Source organism: Lepisma saccharinum, chromosome 9 (assembly GCF_977018435.1).
Source record: "Lepisma saccharinum chromosome 9, izLepSacc3.1, whole genome shotgun sequence".
NCBI lineage: Eukaryota > Metazoa > Arthropoda > Insecta > Zygentoma > Lepismatidae > Lepisma > Lepisma saccharinum.
The window spans coordinates 77,481,613-77,509,034 of record NC_139237.1 but is presented as its reverse complement, the minus strand read 5'-3'; the positions used below and the strand labels follow the sequence as shown (position 1 = coordinate 77,509,034).

Sequence of the window (27,422 nt, the reverse complement as noted above, 5' to 3'; positions counted from 1 at the left end):
CGGTGTGGTGTGTTGATGACAGTGAATGAATTGACACACAAGGTTAAAAATTAGTGCGGTAACTCCCCCTTCGGATATTTAATTTGTTTTCATGTTATAATAGCTGAGCTTGTTGAGACGAGTTATAAGCCGTGTTTTTTTTTACGTTTAAGTATAAATGTTTTTGTATGGAACTCAGTGAAAATGGTGAATACAAGTGGTAAGTTGTGTCCAAATTACATGTAGCATAATCGTATCAATTAAGATCACGCGATTAAGGACTGTTATTGATTGATTTATTTCGTTCCAACTTGTTTAGTATGTTATTATCAAATAGAAAAAGTTTGAAATTCTGGCAGATAATGTAGGAATGTACAAAGGCAAATATACCAAGCACGGAAATAGGGCGGATAACTCTGTTATTAGGATGACAGTTTTATTATGAACAATAATGTTTATTAAAAGTTTAGTATCCGTGAAACATCTGAAATTACGTATTCTGCATTGCTAAGGGTTCTTGAAGGCGGCATTTCGTTTATGTAACATTATCGTATGGGTAAAACGGATTCCTTCAAATTTACAGGAGAAAGTACTTACGGAAATCATTTTCTTGAGCGTTTTGGAAGTTCCTGAATGTAGATTTGATCCATTTTAGTGTGAATGCGTGTTGTTTTCTGCGAAAATCTCTGTCCGACACGCTGTTTCTGCTCACGCCATTTGCTTTTTGCATGAGAGTGCAATGTTCCGTGTGTTAAGACGATGCAACCCCGTAGCCAGTGTTTCAGCCTCGCCGTGTTTTCACTAGAACCACCTGTCGAGTTCGGAACAAGCCATTTTTCCCGAATGGGTGTCACTTATCGCACAACATTGTAGCAACATTGTGTTCAGACGTCACAGGAGAGAGCTGTTTTTATAATTTTTCTTTGTTTTTATGCTAATGGAACCTAACCTAACAGGCCTAACCTAACCACATAGGCATTCCTCGTCTGACGTCAATATTCAAGGTTGCAAGGAAGAGAATTACGAAAGAAAGATGGTTCCGACCCGAATGGGTGTAACTTATCGCACAACACTGTAGCAACATTGGGTTCTGACGTCACAGGAAAGATCTTTTTCATGTTTCTTTGTATCTATGCTAATGGAACCTAACCTAACAGGCCTAACCTAACCACATAGGCATTCCTCGTCTGACGTGAATATTCAAGGTTGCAAGATGGTTGTGCGTAAAGGAAGAGCATTAACCAATTTCGAAAGAAAGATGGTTCCGACCCGAATGGGTGTCACTTATCGCACAACACCCTAGCAACATTGTGTTCTGACGTCGCAGGAAAGACCTTTTTCATGTTAGGCAATACAAAGGTAACGCGTCTCTTAGCGAAAATATTATTTTTTCTTTGTATTTATGCTAATGGAACCTAACCTAACAGGCCTAACCTAACTGCATAGGCATTCCTCGTCTGACGTCAATATTCAAGGTTGCAAGAGTGTAGTGCGTAAAGGAAGAACATTAACGAATTGCGAAAGAAAGATGGTTCCGAATTGCGAAAGAAAGATGGTTCCGAATTGCTGTGTATGGACAATGAACGTGGTAAATCGCAAGGTTATTTTACAAGTTCTACACGTAAATGCGACATATTAGCATAATTTCAAATAGGGGCACGAAAGTAGATATTTTCCGGTGAACGAGGTTGCACCACTGCATAAACGACAAAACACTCTCAGAACGCCCCCTAAACCAGTATGCTATCACGGCCATAATGTGTTACAGATTCGAAACAACAAGTAACAGTAAGTACTCGTAAATAGAGAAAATAAACATTATCTTAGTTAGAAATGCATTATTTCGCCTTAAGAAATGTTCCGCAACGCGTTAGCGATGTAAAGAAATCCAAAATATATGATTCGTAGGTGTTTCACCCATGCGATAATAGTACCTCGTTTATTTCTCAACAATAACTTCATTTTTTTTGCTAACTCACGTCGGCGTGTACGCGTGAGCGTGCCTGTCTGGGGTTGGATATCTCTCGGTGGCGGAGGTGACCTACACCGCATAGAAGGACGTCTCAACGGGATACAGTATGTGCACATTTTGGAGCATGGTATGGTTCCTGGCGTGCGAGCTTTGTATCCCGAGGGAAATATTGACTTCCAGCAAGACCACTCCTCCATCCATGATTCAGCCATCGTTCAGCGTTGGTTTTCTGAACGAAACGACATACATCTAATTGACTGGCCACCCATGGGATGCGACATCAACCCAATTGAAAATATGTGGGCCGAGGTCGTTCGATGTTTGAAAGAAAGCTGGCCCGATCCACCACCTCGCAGAAGTGATGAACTATTTGACCACGTCAACAATGCCTGGAATGAAGTGTGCACTTCGCACAGGTATATTCGACATCTTGTGCAATCCGTTCCTCGACGCCTGAGACATGTCATAGATGCAGGTGGCTACTGGACAAGATATTAAATAAATGTTCAATTTTCCCAAACAGTCCTTTTCAGGACTAACAAATTAAAAAAAAAAATACACTCGTGTAAGAAATAATTTGGAACCTTTCATATATTATTGTCTTACAGGCCTCAATATAAATAAAAATATCCAGATGAAGTGAGGCTCGAACCCTAATCAAAGACACAAGTGGAACTGGAAATGGGTGCCTTTACCGGATGTGCCACAAAGCTACAACAGAATGAACTCCACAGCTAATACAATATCTTAATTTTTGTTTTCTATTCATGCATACACCTATTCTATCTGGAAAACGGTTTTCTTTTAAAGATTTAGATCACCTATTTTTAACCCTAAAGATATTAAAGCATAACCATTCATTAGTTATTTCCTTGCTTGTTGGGGATTTTCCTGTAACGAAGGCACTGATTTGCAGCTAAAATCGAGCTTCCCTTACCTGCTGATCTTACCGAATTTAACACATGTTCGTTTATCGTTTGTGCAACAATGGCCTTCTTAAATTATGTTACATTGCACCTCTGAGTGAGTGAGTGAGAGAGAGAGAGAGAGAGAGAGAGAGAGAGAGAGAGAGAGAGAGAGAGAGAGAGGAAGAAGTTGTGTAGCTTGTGGAAAGCAGGCTAGAATTATATTCAACACTTCATAGAAAAATATATTGAGAAACTGGAAACTATGGAACGATGTTTTCGCGAAAGGAAAACTTATGTAAGAGGAAAGTGAACATGCAGATAGAGTAATTTTAATCACAATGCCGAGCTGGACACAGTAACGACGTTACAAGAAAACAACCTCTAGTTACCTTCAGTACAGAAACGTCTTGTCAATTTCTTAACTTATTATTATTGACTCATAATGTGTGTTAACACAACTTATGACGCACAGCTGAATGAATTTGATTGAATTTCTGACGAGTATTGACGAGCATATAGGGCCTTGGCCTATCTCCCGACTGCCAGTCTCCTTCCCACAATTCTACCTAGAGGTGTGAGTTCTTCAACTGGTATGAGGTGACGTGGGGTCAGCACGTCGAGCCCTCAGCCGTTATAGAAGATTTTTATGACCGGGTTACGCTACTCACTCGTAACTTCCAAGCAAAGAACATTCTATTTGTATCAGTGGTGTATGCTGGTTCTAACGAGTGGGTAATCTCCGACCTTTTGATCCTCAAACTCCAAAAGTTTCCGTGCAATTTATGTCAAGCTCCATATTGGATTTAGGAATATTGTGTCGGAATATTTGTCTTATTGCTACGATCACAATCAATTAATTCTCGTTATTGCAGTTTACTATACGTGTAGAATTTCAAATAATAAAACAAGACAGTATTATAAAGCTAAAAAAAAAAACTTGTGAAATATAAAATGAAAGACGTGCACTAGTGAAATAAAAACCCGCAATATTAATTTAAGTGCAAAATTCAACTTACTCCAGGACCCGATCACTTGTGCCGTACCACATCCAAAGCACGCTGTTTGTCCAGTTCACGTCAATACGTGTCTTTGCGAAAGATTGCAGCTTAACAAAGGAAGTTATGTGACTTTTGGATTTTTCATGTTTGACACAAGTGTTGCAAAGATTACAGTATCAGCCACGCGTCCATACATTCTTTTCAGCCCCGAAAAGTAAGCACGGCCAACAAAAATGCAAAGCTTATTAACACTTATACTTCCTGTCAACCATGGTGTTTTGTCATAATTTGCTTGCGAATATGCCTCACATATTCCCGATTTTTGTCTTTGTGTGTAGAAATAAGTTCAAGCGATGACACTGGCCTACCTGTATTAACAATTTGCAACTTCTCCTGAAAAGATCTTGTTCCAAAAGGTTTCACCAGCAAATCTTGTATCACATCCATTACCCTTTAACACAGCACTATCACGACAAACACTAACACCTTAATAAATAATAAACACGAAGCCAACGACTACACGCATTCAGTTTCACGCGCCAAACTTCTGTTGTTGTGCTCCTGGCTCAGAAAGAAATTCCCTATGAATGATAAAAAAAAAATCCCTTTCCGAGCTCGAAATGACAGGTTTTTAAAAGTTCGAATCATTGCAGGTCAGAGCCAGAATTTTATTTCGGGATGGGGATCATCCCTTATTAGCAACCGCCACATAAAGTTGAAACAGTGGGGTTAGAAGTCCTGAAGATGAATCTCAGATTATTACAACGTATTATGCAAAGTGTTTAATCCTGCTAATGAAGTAAAATTAATTATCACTATACACTTTTTAAATTAGATATTTGTAGGATTTCGGGGAGGGGGGGGGTTTCAGCCCCCCCGAGTCCTCCACCTGGTTACGTGCCTGATGTGTTTTTTTCGTTTATGTTTAATTCGTTCATCTTCATCACTATTAATCTAAACAGGCGGAATATAGCAACTTAAATTAACTAATATATATAATTTATTTTTCATATCTTTCCCTTTAAAAAATATTCAGTTCCGTGAAAGAAGTATTCTCGCTGCTTTTGAAGATTAGAGAGGAGAAACAATCACTATTTTTGTAAATACAAGGATTGGGGGGAGTCAGCAAATAGGTGCTTTAATTTCTTAAGCTTTGAATTTTAATTCAGTTTGCTTCATCTTCAATATTTAAGTTTTTCCCTTTTGATAAATTTATGTTCAAGTAACAGAAATCAGCAAGACAGAAGCAAATGTAAAGTGAAAATTAGCGTAGAATTGGTTTGCCCATGTTATTCAGTTTTCCTGTTCTTCGCACTCTACCGGGTATGTTTTCCCTATTTAGCGGAGGGAATGGAGAGGCTCTGAAGGTTGAGAGTGCGACCGGTGGACTCTCACAAGAAGGAGCTTACCCTGGGCACGGAATCACCGCGCCTGAAAAGCAATGTTTCCTCCCCCTCTTTCCTTTCTCCTCCCTCCTCGCCAAGGGTTGCAAGGGAAGCGGGAGGAATGACGTCAGGGTGAGATTCCCTGTAGACATTCCACCGGCTGGAGAAAGGTCCCCGGACATTCGGCGGCAAACGATTGGAAGTATTCGCGCGCTGGAAGCAAGGAAATGTATGCATCGAAATTGGTTTGGAAGAAAATTGGGAAGAAATGTGTATATATATAATTTTTTTTTTTTTTAAAAAAAGAAATACAGCCGGGTCATCTGCTATTACCTAGATGACCCAGAGTATACGCCGCTGATTTGTATATGTTTCTCTATTGTTGTTTTAAGTCTACTTGCTGCACAGACAGACTATTCGGTACTGGATCTATATTTTAAACTAGAATCCGAAGCAACGTGCCTCCACCGGGTGTTGAGCCCGGGACCCCTTGATTACAACATCCTGTTTAAGAACAGATATTAATGACATATAAGTTCTTAAATACGCGTATGTGTTAACATAACTTATGACAGCTGAATGAAAGGATAAGTTTTTCCTACATCCTGCCAATCACTGAAAGTTTAAGAACATTAGTAGAAATATTACTTGAGGCATGCACAGTGGCAACGATTAGACGGGGGGGGGGGGGGGGGTAGTGGAACAGTTGCCCTCCCACTATGTTAAACCTTATCTCCCAAGGGAAACCCCCAGTTTTGACACCTTGCCCCATCAGTTTTGGAACTCAATCGCCGCCACTGAGTATGCATCGCATAAATATTTACAGTAATATCATATAATCTTATATTACGTTATTACAACACTTCGTATTCGGTAAATAAAAAAGAAAACATAATCAGGAAGGGGTGGGATTTGAACCTACGATGTTTCGATCTTGACGAAAACAGTAAAAAATGAAAAGTGTTGTCATCTAACCAACTACTCCAGGAGATTTCTAACGAAAACCTCAGTAAAAGCACGTTGATCTCAGTTGAAGAAACCTTGTGCCGGAGTTTCGAACCATTTTTCGCCAATAACCAAGGAAAAGACACACTTTGCAGAATCGTTTGGTGTTGTGCAAGGTATCTTTCATAAAAATTTCGTATAAAATCATCATGAATTTGCCTCCTTGCATTCAAATGTGACGGCAATTCTTTCCAAGTGGATGAGAACTTGTTCAGTGTTTCAAAATGCACATAAATTTACCTCTTTTCAAATTCAGAGCAAGGAATCTTGAAATATTTTCAACATTCGTATTTCTACTTAACATTTTTTTGTCTACTCATGTATTTTATTAGTGCTTTAGGGTATCTTTACTTTATGGAATGTGAAAGAATGAAAAAAAAATTCACGAGCGTTTTCATTCAGGAAGAAGAAATGTTGCAAAGTTGGCTACTCTTAGTTGGCTCTGAAGCGCTATGCTGCCAAATTTACGAATTCCGGACTTTGAAATTTTTCAGGGCGGTCAAATAAGAAGTTGCGAAGTGTACAAGTTAAAACATGTGTAGTGAGAAGTGTATTGTTTAGTATTGATTACAAATTTGGAAAATTTGCATTAAAGAATTCATTAAGAAATCATATTTTTTTTTAAAGGTGAAAAGTGTAAATTTTACATTAATTTCTAACGTGTTCTAGAAGGCATACTAGTATAATTGACGTTCGTACACATAGAGGTGCTGACTGTGCCAGTGACCATTATTTAGTAATTGCTAAATTAAGAGAAAGACTCTCAGTGATAAATCATAAGCAACAAAATCTAAAAGTTCTAAAATTTGATACAGGAAAGTTTACTATGAAAGAATTAAGAAAGATTACCAAATTAAACTGTCAAATAGATTTGATGTTTTGCAGGATTTAAATGATGATGAAAATATAAATGAAACAGACGTAAATAAGAATTGGGAGAACATACGTAATGCAATAGAATCAGCAGCTAAAGAAAGTATAGGATACCATAAACCGAGAAAAAGTAAGCCATGGTTTGATAATGAATGTCATAATCTAATAGAAATAAGAAATCAGGCTAGCCTTAGGTGGTTAAATAACTCTGATGATACAAATCTAAACAATTATAATAGAATAAAGCGAGAAGTTAACCGCACGTTTAGAAGTAAAAATAAGAGATTACTTGAAAAGCAAAATTAACGAAATTGAAACAAACAGCAAAAATAAAAATATCAGAGATTTATATAAAGGTGTAAATGAGTTTAGAAAGGGGTGGCAACCTAAAGTAAACTTGATAAAAGATAAAGACGGTGATTTTCTAGCTGACCCAAGCGATATTCTAAATAGATTGAAGAACTACTTTAATGACCTTTTAAATGTTCATGTAGGAGATAAATCAGAAGTAAATGAAGTCCACACAGCAGAACCTTTAGTTCCAGAACCTAACTTGACTGAAGTTAAAGATGCTATTAAAAGGCTAAAGAATAACAAAGCACCTGGCATTGATTTAATACCAGCTGAGTTAATTAAATATGGTGGAAATTCCTTAATATGTCAAATTCATAAATTAATTTGTTTAATATGGAATAAAGAAGAAATCCCTCAACAGTGGAAAGAATCCATAATTGTTCCTGTGTTTAAAAAAGTTGATAAAATGAACTGCAATAATTACCGTGGAATTTCTCTACTCTCAACAACATATAAAATATTATCTAACATTTTTTAACAAGACTAACCCCATATGCTAATGAAATTATAGGTGATTATCAATGTGGATTTAAACGTAAAAGATGAACTACAGATCAAATTTTTCACATCAGACAGACACTTGAAAAAAAGTGGGAATATAATCAAAATGTCCATCAGCTATTCATTGATTTCAAAAAAGCATAGGATTCGGTCAAAAGAGATAAATTATATAATATATTAGTAGAGTTTGGAATACCTAAGAAGCTTGTTAGTATGATAAAAGTATGCACCAGTGAAACAGAAAGTAAAATTCGTGTGGGTATTAATATGTCTGACAAATTTACAATTCATGATGGGTTAAAACAAGGAGATGCATTATCTCCATTGCTCTTTAATTTTGCCTTAGAATATGCTGTTAGGAAGGTAAAAGAAACTAAAGAAGGACTAAAATTAAATGGTGTGACTCAGTTGTTAGCATATGCAGATGATGTAGACTTACTGGGGGATGATGTGAATACAATTAAGAATAATGCTAAAATATTTTTCCAAACTGCTGAAGAGATAGGTTTGGAAGTTAACAAAGAGAAAACTAAATATATGCTTACAGGCCGAAACCAAGTGTTAGGTAATAATCAAAATCTAATTATTGATAACAACTCGTTTGAACCAGTTTCCAAATTCAAATACTTAGGAGTAATATTAACAAATGAAAATTATATTAAAGAGGAAATAAAAAGTAGGCTTAATTCAGGAAATGCATGTTACTTCTATCTTCATAAACTTTTGTCTTCTCGTTTAATATCTAAGAAACTAAAAGTTAAAATATACAAAACAGTAATTTTGCCTGTAGTATTATATGGATGTGAAACTTGGTCCCTTACATTGAAAGAGGAACATAAATTGAGAGTATTTGAAAATAAGATCCTTAGGAAAATATTTGGACCTAAAAGGGATGAGGAAACAGGTGAGTGGAGAAGGTTACATAATTTGTATTCATGTCCAGATATTATTAGAATAATTAAATCAAGAAGACTTAGGTGGGCAGACCATGTGGCATGAATGGGAGAGGAAAGAGGAGTTTACAGGATTCTTGTTGGGAAACCAGATGGTAAGAGACCTGTAGGAAGACCAAGACGAAGATGGAGGGACAACATTGAGATGGACCTAAGGGAAATCGGTAGGGATAGAAAAGAGTATATGGATCTTGCTCAAGATAGGGAAAGATGGAAGGCCTGTGTTGCTGCAGCCATGAACCTTCGGGTTTAAGAAGGCTAGAGAGTTAAGTTAGTTAGTTCTAGAAATGTGTATTATTTATTGTGAATGTTATGTGACCTACATTTTGGGACAGTATGTCCTACTTTTCTCTTATAGGGATCTGGTAACCCTATTCCTATTTGCTTAGCCTCATCCCACTCTATGTCATGTCCTGTTTCTCTCGTGGGTTTAAATATCGCATTTCTCTCTCTCTTAAGTCCTACATCATCCCTATGTTGTTTCAACCTCTTTCATCCTCTTTTTCGTTTCTCCTATTTACACACACTGACATTCTTTACACTTCACTTCGTAGATAATCCCTTCCTCTTCTCTGTTTTCCATTATCTTGTTTGCATTCTTTGCTATTCTTAAGATGCTTTGCCCTCCCTTCCTGTAAGTTTTAATGCCCACTTTCCTAAGCACTTTGCATATCTTTTCTGTGGTCTTCCCCATACTCCTTATTCCAAACCACCTCTATTTTTCTTTCCCTTCCTCTTCTCCCCTGCCACTTGAAGCATTACGTTTAGTTTATGTTTTAAAATAAGATAAATTTCTGCCTTGGTCAGCATTTTGAGTTTTTCATAATATACAAGCATAAAATAACTTATGAATCAATCATAGTGTCAAAACAATAACGTTTTCTGAATTTGTGATGGTCATGTGTGGATATACATACATATATATACTCTATGTGATCAGAAGTATCCTTACACCCACCTGAAAATAAAGTACAAGTTTGGGCAACCCTCCATCGGAAACACTGGCAGTCGATACGGTGTTGGCCCACCCTTAGCCTTGATGACAACGTTCACTCTCACAGGCATACTTTCAATCAGGTGCCGAAAGGTTTTTTGAGGAATGGTAGCCCATTCCTCGCAGAGCGCCAAAATGAGAAGAGGTATTGATGTGGATCGGTGTGGTCTAGCACGAAGTCGGCATTCCAAAACATCCCAGAGATTTTCTATGGGATTCAAATCAGGACTCTGTGCAGGCCAGTCCATTAGTGGGACGTTGTTGTCGTCAAACCACTCCCCCACAAGCCCTGGAGTATGGACGGGTGCTCGGTCGTGTTGAAAGGCACAATGGTCATCCCCGAACTGGTCTTCGATGGTAGGCAGCATGAAAGCTGTTAAAATGTCAATGTAAGCTTGTGCCGTGACATTGCCTTGTAAAGCAACAAGGGGGCCAAGCCCCCTCCAGGAGAAACATGACCACACTGTAACCCCGCCACCTCCGAATTTCACTGTCGGCAATTTACGGGCTGTTAGATGTCGTTCACTAGGCATTCGCCACACCCACACCCTACCATCGGATCACCACATTGTGTACTGTGATTGATCACTCCACACAACGGTTTTCCACTGTTCTATGATCCAGTGTCGACACTACTTGCACCACACGAGGTGCCGTTTGCATTTGTCTGTGTGATGTGTGACTTATGGGCAGCTGCTTGGCCATGGAAACCAAGTTGCCGCACCTTGCGCCAAACAGTAATGGTGCTTGGAGTAGATCCTGATGCAGTTCGGAATTCCTGTGTGATGGTGGCGATGGATGATTGACGATAATGCTGTACGACCCTCTTCAACACTCGACGGTCTCTGGAGGTCAACATGGGAGGTTGGGCAGCACGCTTTTGGGTTGTACGCACATTCCATTCACTATAACATTGCAAATAGTGGACAGAGGGATGTTTAGGAGGGTGGAAATCTCACACACAGACTTCCTACACAAGTGGCATCCAACCAACTGACCACGTTGAAAGTCTTTGAGTTCCTCAGACCATCCCATACTGCTGTCTCACACTGTCTGGAGACTACTGAGTTGGCTGACTATGTGTTCCACGCGGTAGATGGCAGTACTGTGTCGCCCTCTATGATAAACACACGTTTCGTGGTGTGTCCGGATACTTTTGATCACAGAGTATATACACACCCTGGCATGATTAATCAGTGTTCAATTAAACTCGGGATTCAATATTTCAAAAATGACAAATATATGTACTGTATTCCCCATTTTTGATTAATTGATTTGAACTCTTTGCAGAAGAAGTTGCAAAACTGCAGCAACACTTGTCATTATTGAAGGAAGAATATGTGAAGCTTCAAGCCCGCTGCACCTTGTTGGAGAAGAAATATGCTGTTGCATCTGCAGCCGCTGGTGAGGTGCATGAAGACACATTTGTGTCCAAGTTGCTTCAGACTGTGGCCGATTTGTTTAATCAGCAGTTATACAGGTAAGCTGATGTATTGCTGAGTCCTCTAGAACTTATCTGAAAATTAAGTTTCTGTGTGCTAAGGTTGGACAATATATGTTCTGAATATGGGTTAAATATTCTAGTTTGGTTCAAAAGTAATTACGAGATGGGAGACTTACCAGAAATTCTATGAAAAATGGAAAGGTTCTTTAAGGAGGGGGTACACATGATTGAAAATGCAAATAATCTCAATGACAACTTTTGTGGGAATCTTTATTCATCATGGTACAACACTGAAAAAACGTATCCTGTTCAGTTATCAACCGGAACATCATCTTCCGGCAGACACAGCAAGTAGCGTAAATGGAACCTCTACCTGTATTCTTTGCTGTCTCTTGGAAAAGTCATTGAATTTTGCAAAATTGTAAACATCCTGACCTAGAGCACATCCTCACGGTCTTATAGTCTGAATGTGCAGGATAGGTTGAAGTGGAGAGGTGGAAAGTACAAGTGGGAATCAACTGCTGTAGTGCTTGGCAGCCATATTGCAACTTTCACTTTTTGTAGAGGTAACTTTAATGAATGAGCAATCTAAAACTGTGCCACTTTATTGATAATGCTGCTATTAGGAAAATTATAAAAAATCACATGTCACATTTTCGATTTAAGTAGTAATTAGCCGAAAACATTACATTGTTTGGTTGGCATCTGCCATGCAAGATTTGGCTGGATATTTTCTCGGGGGCCAACAGTGTTCAAGGAAGCCAGGACAGGTTGCAAACTGCTTACAGCTCAAGTTGCTAATTCCTGAATCACCATTGTCATCAGATCAAAATGGACAATTGTGCACATTTTTCTCCCGTATTTTAATCTCTGGCCTTCGTGCTTTGCAGATAGCCCAGCTATCCTAGGACAGTGGTTCGCAAGCCTCGGCCCAGTAAGATTCATTTTTAAAAGTCAATGCCAGATCCCAAGAATTTTACTCATAAATAACTTGCTTATAATATATTTTAAACTTATATGTTGAAATTAACATGTACCCTTGAAATTTAACATGAATAAATAAATTATGGCATAATAGTTGAGAGTATTAGTTCAATTATGTCTAGGCTAGTTGATAAATATAGTACTTGGTTTAAATTAGTTTACAACAAATGGAATCTTGTATTCCTCTGGCCATTATCATTATATTAACGTAACTCTTGAAGCTTTCCTGGCAGCGAATGATGAAGTTCTCTCGGGATATCAGCCAGGTAATTTCCGGATAGGATTCCAAGCTTTCGAGAGCTAACGTCACTCTCATCTTCAGGGATTGAAGTGCAGGTAAAGGTCAAGGAATCGTTATATGTGTTTGATGTAACAAACCTGGAACCTCCAGACAACGAAGAAGAGAAGAAGATAGGCATCATTCCATACACTGGAAACCTCTCCGCAGTCATCAGCCACATTCTTGCAAAGCACAACATTAAGACGATCCACAAACCACCACAGTCAGAACTCTACTTTGAAACCCTAAAGACGGCCTAGGACAGAAGACACCCAGGGTTTACTGTATTGTCTGTACCTGCGGTAAAGCCTACATCGGGCAAACGGGCAGGACAATCGAACAACGATGCAAAGAACATGCCAGCTACATCAAGAATTTTCACGCAGAAAAATCCGGGTTAGCAGAAGAGAATCGACTTCACAACCACCAAGATCATCAATAAGTCATCCAATTACTGGGACAGAATCATCAAAGAAGCAATAGCCATCCGTAAGGAAAAGAAAAACCTGGACAGGGACACGGGACTAGAACTGGACCCAGCCTGGTTAGCGATAGTCGACTGGGAGTGCAGACGTCGTGGAGACAGCACATAATTGACCCACCCCCTGCACCGAACCCCTCCCACGTCAAACACATATAACCATACCCTGACCTTTCTCTGCACTTCAGTCCCTGAAGATGAGAATGACGTTGGCTCTCGAAAGCTCGGAAGTCTATCCGGAAATCACCTGGCTGGTATCCCGAGAGAACTTCATCATTATATTAATTTGTTAAGTGCTGATTTTCATTTTAATTTCATTTCAGACACCAAAAGATTCCAATTAATCAGAATATTTCTACTTCAGTATATTTGTTAATGAAAATAGTTACACAAACTAAATAGATAATGGTGCCTGTTTGTCAACTTCCAAATTTGGAGGTGTGAAGTAAAGCACTTCCTGGTTAGATCGTTTGATTGCACCACCACTGTCATGAAAGCATTTTGTTATCGCAGTGGAAACCTGAATGGTAGGCTATCTTACGGGGGAGGTCCGAAGCCACAGGGTACACAACATGATACCCCGCAAGGGGACTAGAATTCACAAGGCACCAGATGGTGCAGCCAAGATAAACCAGTCCTTGAGATGGCCAATTACCAGCTGGAGCTGCAAGTCACAAACTTCAAGATAACCTCTCGTGGCACAGTATAATTTTTAATGCCAGAGCCGGCAATAGAGAAACACTGGCCAAGAATATACCCCTGATATATATAAAATGTTGTATTTTCTACTTACTTTTGTACTTTTGTGCTATCTAAGGAATCATTTAAACAGTCTGTAATGGTTTTTACCTTTACAGTGATATTATGGTGCACTTGAGCCAGCAGGATATATATGCGCATCGCTTTGTTTTAGCTGCCAGGAGCAGCAACTGGGGAATCCCCTCATTAGCGAACATAGATTCTTTAGGTAAGTTGGCATTTTTGTACTGCTTTAGACTAGACTAAAATCAGTCATGTTATAAGGGTGGATGAGGGAAAATATCACCTTTCTGGTTGTTAATTTTTGGTTCTTGTAGGGTAAATTCCATGTATAATTTATGCAATATCTTGGTTCGTAAGGGGTAGTTACTGAAATATCCCCCGTACTGGAAAGTTTTCAAGTGCCACACTGATTAAAATAATCAAGGTAGGGTGTTGTAAGCAAATACCTTGACTGTATAGGTATAAGACAAATGCCATGCCCAAAGAGGGCTTGGGTTGAAGGTCAGTACCCCTCGCCCTTGTCCTGTATGCCTAAAGAAAATTAAAATGCATGAAAAGATGGCAAAATATAGGGCTAACTACTAAAAAAAGGAAAGTAACGACCCTTGTGAAAATAAATATGTTATTTTTCTAGTTATTGATTATTCAATGAACCCATTCATATCACAGCTTTTTTATTAGTTTTTGGATTGAGATGCGCTTTTAAGCTACTAGCTAAACTGTCCTGACTACAAAATTGAGTGTTACAACAGTAAGCATGCTGTAAATATGCTCCTTCCACTATACTTTTTTATATCAGTTTCACTTAACTGGTTTTTTAATTTCCTGTAGTTTTTTCTTCTGTTTTCTTCTTCCTTCCATTATCTTCAATACGAACATGAGCACTTGTAGAAATTTTCAGCGAAGAATGCAGGCTCGGCCAGGACTTGAACTCGGGTCTCTGGCATATTTGCCATTGCTCTAACCACTGAGCTACCGAGCTGGCCTGGCCTCGCCTGATTTTTTCGCTATCGCTGAATGCGTGGAATCGTCTCTACGAGTGCTACCACAACAAGATCTGTTGCCTTTGAAACACAGTAGACTTCGTCATTGCCTGGTTTTTCCCAGCGTAGAGATGTTAATTATTGAAGATTTATCACACACAGGAGATGTACTATGTAGAAATTTTCAGTGAAAAATGCAGGTTCAACCAAGACTCGAACTCTGGTCTCTGGCATACTGGCCAGCTCGGTAGCTCAGCGGTTAGAGCGATGGCACGGTATGCCAGAGACCTGAGTTGGATTCCTGGTTGAGCCTGCATTTTTCGCTGAAAATTTCTATGTAGTACATCTCCTGTATGTTGCCAAATCTTCAATAATGAACACTTGTGTATTAATTCAATGTACAGTTTTTATAACTTATTGATATGCTGTAATTGATATGTTTATTATTATTATTTATAGATTGGAAAGATATAGCAGATGATATTGGAGTGGCAATACTTCAATGGGTATACACTGATGACGTGAACTTTACAAAAGGGGACAGTTTTACCTTAAGTTTGATGAAAGAAGCCAAGCGATTCTGCCTCGAAGATTTGGTTTCCAAGTAAGTGTCTCTTTATTTTATGCAAATTATTCTAATTTACTTAAGTTAAGTTTGTCGGAATAGTATTCTGTGTAAAATTAGCATGTTATGTTATACATAGCATGGGATATGCATAAACATCCCATTTCTTACAGAAACCACAGCACTGCCTCTTGGCTGAGCCAGTTGAGTGCTCAACTCAGGATTTCATTTCTGACAGGCATAGGTCATATCCCTCCCTGCATTCTCTTCATGTATTTCATGTAATAATTATTCATCTTCATTGTTGCAGTTAGTCAAAAGTTGTAGAAATGCTACAGGGTGGGCCAAATAAAAGGTAACCGAAAAGCATTAATTACTTTATATTTGGTTACCTTTTTTAGGCCACCCTGTATATGTAGGTTACAGCAGAAGTTTCATAACACCTTTTTGAAGATTAAAACAAGATTGAATTATTCAAGCACGTAGTTGATTATGAGGGCAAGTGTCACCTATCAGAGGGACAAAAATTTGAAAGTTAATGGTGATAGATATTGTGTGTGATTAATTGCAAAATTTGTACACCAACCAAAGAAAGAATAATATTCATGCTTTGCACAAACTAGTTATGAATCTGTTTTGAGCTATTTTTTACTTCCTACTTAAGAGGACGACATATGGGCAGCGCGAAGAGAAGAAAATAGAGGGATCCTTTGGAACATTTTTTTTTAAATCATTTGAGGCTTCGTGGTAAATTGATTAGAAAGGATGAATCTTTACAGTAAATACTGTAAATTTGTCGTCACTTCTATATTTTAAAAGATTTCTTTCAAATATCTCAATATTTGAATCGATGTATAAAGCCTAATTCAAAGTTAATGCAAAAATTGAACCTTACAAGCCTTTGTTGCATCCTTCCTGAGTACATTGGTTTTTCTTTTATTGAAATTGAATTTGGGGTGTAAGGGGTACCTTCCACGTAGGCGCCCAAAAGTCAACCTTCCACGTAGTGCACCCTGGACTAAAGACTAACGAGGCTCTGGCGACTGGCACTATGGCCAGTATAATTTTGTGTGTGTTGTCCTGTTTTTTGTCCTTGTGTGTGCTGAGTGCCTGTTTACAGCCTCCGCTTTTAACATAAGTCAGAACATTTTAAGCTTTTTAGTTATGCAACGCTAGAGTTGTTATTTGTAATGATAAGGGACTGGCCCCCGTATAATGTGACGGGAGCAAAATAGCCTAAGTGCTGACGCTCCCAAAATTTTAAATTCAAATTCAAATTGAATTTCCCATTGTGATAATACATCATTTCAAACATTGATATTCATTTTGAAACATTGCAAAATTACGGTAAAATACTGGGTGAATATCACTCTACGCGAGTCCTATAAGATCAGCCATCTGCCGATAGATGACTCTGACCACAAAAGGTGGGGCCTAAGATAATTTACTGATCCCTTCGAGGCCCCTGGGGGGTGGCTTTCGACCGACCGTGTTCTGGGAGAAACCCCAAAGCTGATTTCATTCACCGGTTTGTTTTTATCGCAAAGTATTTCATGTAAGAAATTGTTGAAATAATCACTGATATTCACAACCACTATTTCACTTTGGAAAATCTGTACTATCCAATTTCTCATTCATTTTAAAATCACATAATCACTAAATTTGAATGTATGGATGGCACATTTCTTTTGCGTTATTAGTATGTTCCAAAAGGATAAATACATTAATTGTCCTAATTGAATCTTATATAAATTATAGCAAAATAAATGAAAGTTTGTTTTAAGTCAGCTACATGCTCAGATATGCTCAGACACATGTAGCGTGTCGCTCTGCTGTGAAATCTCCCTAAGGAAGTTTTCAGACCGAAGCGACAAGGGACACATACCTTTTGAAAACCAGCTAATCAACAGAAACGTTTCATACAGCTTCGGGATAACATGTTGCACGATCCTGCGTTCAATTGTTAACTTTTAGTTTCTTAGATATTATACGAGAAGATAAAAGTTTATGAAGAAGAAAGTAACAAGCATTTCCTGAATCAAGTCTCCTTTTTATTTCCTCTTTAATATAATTTTCATTCATTAGTATTACTCCTAAGTACTTGAATTTGGAGACTGATTCGAACGAGTTGTTATCAGTAATTAAATTTTGATTATTACCCAACTCTTGGTTTCGGCCTGTAAGCATACTATATTTAGTTTTCAATTTGCTAACCTCCAAACTTATCTCTCTAGCTGCTTTTAAAAATATTTTGGCATTATTCTTAATTGTATTTGTATCATCCCCTAGTAAGTCTACATCATCTGCATATGCTAATAACAGTCAGACCGTTTAATTTTAGTCCTTCATTAGTTTCTTTTACCTTCCTAACAGCATATTCTAAGGCAAAATTAAAGAGCAATAAAGATATGCATCTCCGTGTTTTAACCCATCATGAATTGTAATTTTGTCCCGACATATTAATACCCACACGAATTTTACTTTGTTTCATTATTGCATAATTTTATCATATTAACAAGCTTCTTAGGTATTCCAAATTCGACTAATATGTTATGTGATTTATCTCCTTTAACCGAATCATATGCTTTCTTAAAATCAACAAATAGCTGATTGTAATTTTGATTATATTCTCACTTTTTCTCAACTGTCTGTCTGATGTAAAAAAAAATGATCTATAGTTGATCTCTTACGTTTAAAACCACATTGATAATCACCTATAATTTCATTAGGATGAGGGGTTTGTCTTGTTAAAAGAAATATAGATAATATTTTGTATGATGTTGAGAAGGAGAGAAATTCCATGGTAATTAATGGAGTTCATATTATCACTGGAAGTTTTATTATAATATAGATCCAAGCACCACTTGTCGTGAATTAGCAGACATGAAATTCTTGCATAAAATCATGAACGGCAAAATTAAATCCGAATTTCTGCGTAACAAATTTCATCTATGAGTTCCCATACGGCCAACCAGCAATGTAAAGTCCTTGCTCAAAGAAGCTCTCCCTTCTACAGCGGTCTCTTTTCTACAGGCTTCCTGCCTCCAAATGTTGACATATTCTCATCAGAGCACAGTTTCAGAAAATTGTTAATAATATATGTGTAATTTTTTTTCTTTGTGCCATCATTTTGCTGTTATTATTGTTGTTTTCCTGCTGTTACTGTTTCAGTATAAAATGGTCATTCTGTACTGTATCTGAAACCTTTGGTAAAATAATAATAAAAAAATACATTCACAGAAGTTGGATGAGCCCCAGAGTCTGTTTTATGCAAGGATAATTTTGGAAAAGCTTCCAATTGAAATCGTGCACCCTGAGAATTGAACCTGGGTTTTCTACTTTAAGAAAGGCCCCAAGAGGAAGTTTAGTTGTCATTCTTTTCTCTTTTTTTCTCATGTATCAGTTTTTACTCAGTTCTCTATTTTTCACATTCAGAACACAAACATCCATGTCTTACCTGGGATTCGAACCTGGAACCCATGCTGTCGTAAGGTGCTGTGCTAACTACTCCACCATGGAGGCCGACTACTAGACCACTGGGACTCCTCATTCGTTAAAGAAAATCTTTCACAATTATGTCTGTTATAAAGCCACATATTGTTGTTGCACGAAGTGGTAAGATAACTTTTGCAGCAATGAAGATTGCAATCAACCCAAGGAGCAGAGGAAATGTCTGAGAAAAGAAATGCCAGTGCTGGCGACACAACCCTCCAGGTTTATGACCTTCCAATCACTAACTGCCCCATACCGGAGGAGCCGTGTTCTTGACGAGCCTCAGCAAAGCTGGCCTGGACAAAACAACTGGTATTGTATGCGCTATGGGCTTTGTACCAGCACGAGGAAGGCAAATTTGCAAAATGGGCTTCCATGATATACAGTCTTAATGACATTCATTATGTGAGCCACAGAGCTCCTTATCCAGGGTCCTGCATTTCTTGCATGTCAGTTTGATGTTTCATGCCTTACCAACTGGATCACCACAAGTGGTCAGTAGGCCAGCATCAGTGATCAACTGAGAATAATACTTTGTGATACCAACATCATTATAAGCTCGGTATTGTTATTGAAAATATTGACATATGCTTCCCTCTAATGTTGACTCAATGGTTTAGGAACTCTCTTTAGTTCAAATCTAAAAAAAATCAATTTATACGTAGTAGTCATACAAAGGATCTGGAAGGATGTAAAATAGATGCAACTACACTGCAGAGGTTGACCGTTGTCTATTCTCTCTATTTTTAATAGTAATTGATCAATTTATTATTTTCTTTTTGTCAACAGGTGTGAAAAGGCTCTGATGGCATCAGTGAATGTTTCCAACTGCATTAAATATTACACAACTGCCATAGATATTGGAGCCACAACATTGATTGAATACTGTTCTCATTTGATTTCTACACATTGGGTAAGATTTTTAATGAATAGTAAGAAGTAATTTGAAACAGTTTATTGTTGGATGATGTCAGTTGTTCATTCATTGAATGCTTTATTTGAAATATTAATTTAATGGCTTTGTAGTGAAAATCTTGATCATCCTTTGACAGATCATGCCCATTGGTTTCAGGACCAGCACTCAACCAACTTTGCTACTAAGCAAGCCTCTTCATTCATTCAAGCTCAAGCTCAAGTATTTATTTGTTTGTTTGGTTGGTTGGAGAAATTCGTGCAACCATAGGAGGCAGTTATGTTAAGTTGCAGTGGCAGGTTGTTATGTACAATCATTATGGCTGAGCTGATACCGATGCTGAAAGATCTATTCAGTTGTGATATTGGTATCAGAAAGCATCAGTTAGAATTTTGGTATCAGAAAGCATCAGTTAGAATTTTTTCACCGATACTGGTTGAATGTTATCTGGAGTACTGGGTCTGCAAAAATACCATGCAACACTTTCATGGAGTCTAAATATCCTTAAAATTCAAAGTTTTTATTTATTTGGCACAAGTATTGTGTAAAGAAATGGATTTTGTGATTAAATGACAGCTGACTGAGATCGAAGTAAGTGTGGGGCCTTTGCCCCACATACCCCTATATGTGCCTCATAACATGGTACAGAGTGCACAGGAAACTCCCTTTTTTTATTTTAGTATTTCAGTTGTAATTCTTGATTACTTTTAAAGCAATTGATGCATATAATTAGTGGAACACTTACATATTCATATTGTTTGTTTGATTTAGTTTTTAAGTCCTTTTGAATGCACAGAAATGCTAACCGAGAATCCAAAGCACTATGTGCCTCCACCAGGTATCGAAGCCCCCTTGCTTACAATATATTTATATTAAACAATATTATGAACAATTTTTAGTTGTTACAATTTGAAGCATTGGTATTGACATCGGTATCATTTCAAAGTGGTATCGGCAGCACAATACACTAAAATTTCTGTAATTACTTACTTTTTTTTACAGACAAACAAGTAAATGGTTTCAAATCAAGATGTAATACATGCTACAAAGTTTGTTTTTCAGTATAGGTTGTAACATATAGGTCTTTTAATGTGTTTGAATAAGTCTTACAATGGCATTTTTTCCCCTTGCTATACTGTGATAGCTAATTCATTGTAGTGTGTGAGCAAAAGACCTTCGCCATCTGCTTTAGTGTAGAACTAGGCAAGTGCCAAAAGTAAATGGCGATAAATAAATAGATGCAAATTAATTTGCAATTGTTTCTTTCTCTTTCAGGAGGATTTTGCGAGCGAGGATTTTGAAAATATGACAGCACCATTCCTGTATAAAATGTTGAAGGAGAAAACAAGACACCCACTACATGCTGCCATTAGATTGAAAAGGGAAGACGTCGTCTTTCTGTTTGTTGTGGAGAACAACTCTGAGGTAAGTACCTACCTTTGCCTGCTACATCTAACTTTTGCATTATTTGACATTCCATCAGTGCATACTCCGGTGCTTACAGCCTTATTGTTATCGTCAGGGGGGAATAGTAAGAATATCCGAGGATATATTATGTTCACAATGGCTGGAGACGTCCAATCAGACTCTAAGGGAGCTTTCGCCAACCTCCATTGAATCCTGGTCTGGACATGGGCGTTCTTTGTGAGTGTCCCTTCATCAACTTCATCACATCACCCTTGCAATTAGCCATGCATGGCAGAAAAGCAAAGTAAAACAAACCAAAGCAATCAATCTAAGGGAGTTTGAACTGACAAGCGACAAATGGGGAATGAACCTTTGGTAATAAATGCAACTTTTCGTACTGAACTGACATGACAAGCACGTGTTGCTTGTTGCTTGTACAGTAAATCTTTTCAATAACAGACAGGCCTGGGGGAAAAATAAGTGTCTGTTATGAAAAAGTATAGGATGTTACACAATAGGATAAGCATATTACAGTATGTACTTTACGAACATAATGTTTTTTGTTTTCCTACATTCAAGAAACAAAATACTGTACTACATACGGTGAATATAAATTTACTAAAGTATCCCTACATACATCACAAATTTCAAAAAAGAAAATAGGCTACAGTACACATAGTGTAATCCTTTGTTAAATTACTGCATTCAAAATGACACACTTGTCAAGATAACCACAAAGAATACTGTCTACTCTCTGCACTTTTAAAAAGAAATACGTTTGGTGTAACATGAAACAATGTGTGCTAGTTTGAAATACTGGTCATTGTTGTATCGAATTCCAGGAATTGCAACTGTTTTCTTTCAGGCTGTCTGTTATTAAGAAGTTTTATTTGCCTTGGTGTCCACGTCCGTTATTAAGAATGTCTGTTATTGAGAAGTAATATTGCCATTAAACTCCCATGTATTTCTGCCAGGGAATTTAAAAATGTCCATAATTTAAAGGTGTCCATTAGGAGAAGTTTTACTGTATATTACTTGGACTGAACCGTTTTCTCAATAAGGTGTCATTGTCATTTGTAGTGTGCAGTCTTATCAGTTTCAGCAACAGAAAGTTTTGTTTACCGGATGATATAAGATGATGAGGTGAGGCAAGTGAGTTGCGTGTAGAAGGAAATACATACACATGTGTAAAATGGGGCAGTTCTGCATGGTAGATAGTAATGTGCATCTTTATGCAAGACAGCTGACGACAACGAAGCACTTGGATTTTTTTTAATCCATGTATTTTAACCTTTTAACACTACTTGCCACTTTGGTGTGAAAGAGCTCTAAGAACACGTGCATAGTTAGTTTTCTTTTTTTAATGGCTTTTCTTGTATTTTGCATATTTTATGCTCCTTTCTACCTCTTTAGACTGATGAAGTTGAATGGTGATTAGATGATATTGATGAAGAGACAATTAAGAAGCAACTCCCTTGCCAAGGTTGGAATGAAACCCAGAACTTTCAGTGATGAAATCAGGTGCCTGGCTCAGCCACCATCGTGGCTTCTTTTTTAAGTATAGCATGTTACAGCATTTTACTCTTTCAAGAAACACATGAGACTTTTTGAACAGTTCTCAAATAAAATATTCACCAAATTCATTGCCAGGAAGTGGCACTCATTCTAATTTAACAAATTATTGAACAGTTAATTAAATTTGTAACTTAAGGGATCAGATGTGACCCTGAAATTTTGTGTCAATCAAAAGTGTGTCAAAAGTCCACTTTATGCACAGATTGGCTAATCAGGACTTGACCAATAGTTTTATTTTTGAAAGGAATTTTATGTGTGTGTGTGGATACGTGGTCATTTATGATTTTAATAGTTCTTCTGATGAACACAATAAGAAAACCAATTTGAAGAGTACTGGAACCTTTTTCTCAGAAAAAATGCACTGGTTACCAGTATGTGATGCATCCCAGAACCTTCAAGTTGCCTAAACATACAGCAACATGTGCCATCTACCTGCAATTGAGACAACTAATTCAAACTGAGGTTGCTATTTGATTAGCTAGTAGACATAGTTTTTCACTGCTTTTTAATTTATTTATAGCATTTTTGAGCTGTCTCATTGTATAAACACATGGTTTGATGACTAATGATCTTAATACCAAAAGTTTCCAGGTTTGTGTCCTGGTCTGGATCGTTTCATCTAATTGTCATTCATCCTTATTGCTGTGATTAGCCAAAAGTTACGAAAGCAATGTAAATTTTAATAGAATACAGAATACTTGGTATGGGCATGGCATTTGTTTGCAAGTCTCTTCAGCAATGTTATCTAATCATTATTCATCTTTATCATCGTGATTAGTCGAAGGATGCAGAAAGTGACATGCAATAAGAAAAGTAGTTAAAAATTATAGCTCTTTCAGTTTGATTTCCAAACTTATGTAAGGCAAGAGCACAAATACAGTTTAAGTTAATTCCTTTCTTAAACGTGCGATTATAACATGTAACCAGTGTGCAAATTCAACTTTTTGCTTTGGGGAGGGGTTGTCCACTCCAAGGCTGCCTGCAGGATTTTCTCTCGGGTGGGGGGGGGGGCATAGTGAGATTTCATATCCTCCCCTTCAGTCATAGAAACTTGTATTGTTTTTGTTTTTGCTATTAATGTTTATATTACGTTATTATTATTATTATTGCTGTATTATTATTATTAGGGAGCGGAAGTTGATGACCTAAAAAATATAGGTATATGACCTATAGAATGTCCTAAAAAATTAGAAGAAATGACGTAAAAAATGCCAAAAATTACCATTAAATTCGTTAGTTTCAGGTTAAAAATTGAAATGAAAGGCAATTAAACAAAATGCAATCTTGCTTTCAAAAAAAAAAAAAAAGGCACCAAGTGATACCACATGCTCATTCAATTAAAATATACAACGAGGATTTCCAATGGAAAAATCTTATCTTAAATCTGAGTTTGCCCCAGACACCTAGTCGTTTAGTTTCCCCAGACACAACAAAGACTGTCACCAGTTCAGCATTTCTTTTGCTCATAAATTGCAATCCTGCGAGATATATATATACAGGGTGTCATTTTAATGGCGCCCACGGACCACGGAAACATATAGAGGACATCAAAACAAACAACATTTCTCAGTAACATTTTTCTCGTTGGTGCATCGTTTCGACGCTACAGTCGTTCAAAAAAAGCCCGTTTTGCTACCTGAATGCCGGCAACCACACACAACATTTGATTGCATTTGTGACGTCATATCCCGTCCTGAAGCGATGCGTTCCAGGGTTGCCAGGAACACTCATATTCTGTGAAAAATGACATAGCTACAATCAGCCACATTATGTACCGCAAAAGAAAATGAGAAAACACGTTCTTTAACCTAACAGGAAGTAAACAAACGACACGAAAACTGGTAGAAAGAAAACAGAATTCAATTGGAAGTGGTCATATCAAATTTTGTCTCAGCTTACATGTCAAATATTTGCAAATCTAGTTACCAAGTTGGCATCTACAATTTAGTCTATCCACTTCGTCCTTCTGATACTAGTTGTCTGTGACACACTGAACAGATGACAAAATGAAGGATCACAAAATTCCAAAGGTAAGCAACACATAATATTATGTACAAGCTCTCCGACGACTGTGTTTATCCATGCACCGGATACACTTGTAATGTAATAGTTTGCAACTGTGACCAGGACAGTATATTCGCTACCGATTCATAATTAGATTGTTACTGTGGTTGTACGTGTTTTAGCCGTAATGTAACAACGTGAATCTCGGATACTACCGTTATCAGCACAAAAGTACCACAAGGCATCTGGACAGAAACCTGTAGATATCAACCTTGCAACGATATTTGCAAATATTTGACATGAAGCTGGGCGTAAACAGCCACATGTAAGCTGTAAGTCCAATAAAATGTATTGTTGTTGATATTTGACATGTAGGCTGAGAGAAAATCCCATATTGACACTTCATTTTGAATACGTTTTTACCATTTCTCATATCGTTGGTTCACTTCCCCCTTCCCCTGAGATGACTGCTGACCTTCTGGCTGGTAGACTATGATGTTCGGTCTACTGGACGCGTTTCTCGCTTCGTTGTACACTTAATCATGTGGTTGGTAGTTTGTAAATTTTCACAAAATTTGTGTGTTCCTTGTAACCCTGCCATGCGCTGTTTTGCCGCAGGAAATGACATCACAGATACGGTCAAATGTTGTGTTGGGTTGCCAGCATCCAGGCGGCAAAACGGTCTTTTTTGAACGGCTGTAGCGTCGAATTGACGCACCAAAGAGAAAAATGTTACTGAGAAAAGTTGTTTGTTTTGATGTTCTCTATACGAATCTGTGGTCCGTGGGTGCCATTAAAATGACACCCTGTATATAGGCCTATTTTCACCTTGGTGAAAAGACTCAAGAATATTACCAAAATGAAAGAAGTGACAAAATATGACGAACAATACACCGAATATTGCAAAAAATGACGGAAAAATGCCGAAAATCAGGGAAAATGACCTAAAACCTGAAAATTGGCAAAAAAATGCACTTTAAAATTACCTTTTTTTGGGTTCTAGACGAAGTGTAATATTGTGTATATCTAATGAGCATCATGTCCAAGATGTCAGAATAAATATGACATTTCATCAACTTCCGCTCCCTAATTATTATTATATTATTATTATTATTACTACTTTACAAATCATGAAATTCAATTTGAATTTAAAATACTTTGGTGCTGTATACAAGTTCAAACTTCAGTCTGCTATCTACGAGATAGAAACGGAATTTGCCTTACTTCCTTCCGTAAACATCGATCACTTTGTTGATGGACAGTTCTTCGTCTTTTTGTACATTTTCATAAAAGATAGATATTAATCAGATACCACTCAGTCTGCTCTCCTTCATGCTACATCTGAACCGTGTTTATACATGACAACTGGTAGTGTAAAAAAGTAATAATTGAAAATGACGGGGTGTGTATTATCAAGGTCAGATGTCGACTTTTCATAATCCCTAACACCTGAGAAATTCCAAAGCATCTTATTTGAAGGAGGCTAATTCTGATATATTATACCCTATTAATGTTTGAAATTTCTTGAAATTAACGGTTTTTATTCCAGAAGTTCAAAGACAATCACTTGAAGAGGAAATAGTGTGAACAATTCGAGATTTAATTTACAGCCTGTTAATCGCAGAAAACAATATTATTTTTAATAAAATTTTGCTACAATTTCACTATTCAAATTACATGAACGTTTTCCAGATATCTCTGCCCTCTCCCACCTGCCTGCGCCGTTTACCCACTCAATTGCAAATTTGTGATTTCATTTTGGAAGTAAATTTTTTGGGTGTGCAAATTTGTACATATTTTATGTTACCAGTCAGTAAACTAAACTATTGCTCTGCAGTTCTAAGTATCTTAGATCATTAAATATTAATTATCCTCTTGTTTACCAAATATCGGGATCGAGATATTAGATATTTACCTGTTATCCCTCAGGTACCAAATATCTTGATCGAGATATTTTGACATGCTCGTAGTTTTTACATCATAATGTCGCTATTATTCACTGGAATTGCGATTTTCTTCTTTCATATTATTGTTAACACATATTCTGCACCGTAAAGACTCTTGCACGTCTTGTTCTTCCATAAAAAAAAGGGGGAAAATGGCAGAAAAATGGCGGCTTATTTTGAAACTGAGTCAGTGGCGCATATACATGTTGTTTGGGGGTAAAAGTTGTGTTCTATTACTCGTATGATAATTGTGCATTTTTTTCTTGCTCCAGACATGCCAGCGATCATTTCCATGTGTATTTTGACAATGTCCTGTACTTTGTTCTCCAGGGGCGGAGGGGGAAAGGGCATTTTTCTTCAAAAATTTTGGAATTTTCCCGATTCCTCCCCTCCCCCTGCATCCATATATACATTCAATGGGCATAAATTGTATGTAGTCCAAATCTATGGTTCATTCCGCGTATAATGGTACTTGATTCATCCATCTAGGGCAATTAGCCTTCAATATACAGGCGTTTCAAGGTAACTCTGCAATCCGAAGCTTGAGTCAGTGGCGCACAGACATGTCATTTGGAGGGGGGGGGGGTTACAAGTCTTGTTCTATTGCTCATATAATAAAAGTGCAATTATTTTCTTGTTCCAGACATGCCTGCCATCATTTCCA

At 37.5% G+C, this 27,422-nt stretch overlaps 1 protein-coding gene across 1 annotated transcript in view; it reads left to right on the top strand.

Annotated features, from left to right (window-relative positions):
• Positions 1-27,422, top strand: part of LOC145992169 (ankyrin repeat and FYVE domain-containing protein 1) — a 132,601-nt gene continuing 105,179 nt past the window's right edge. Inside the window, exons 1-6 of the mRNA XM_083128463.1 lie at positions 1-199; positions 11,213-11,402; positions 13,969-14,078; positions 15,316-15,460; positions 19,703-19,826; positions 21,102-21,251. Of these exons, the coding sequence (XP_082984589.1) occupies positions 184-199; positions 11,213-11,402; positions 13,969-14,078; positions 15,316-15,460; positions 19,703-19,826; positions 21,102-21,251 (735 nt within the window). The 5' untranslated portion in view covers positions 1-183. The remainder of the gene's footprint in view (positions 200-11,212; positions 11,403-13,968; positions 14,079-15,315; positions 15,461-19,702; positions 19,827-21,101; positions 21,252-27,422) is intronic.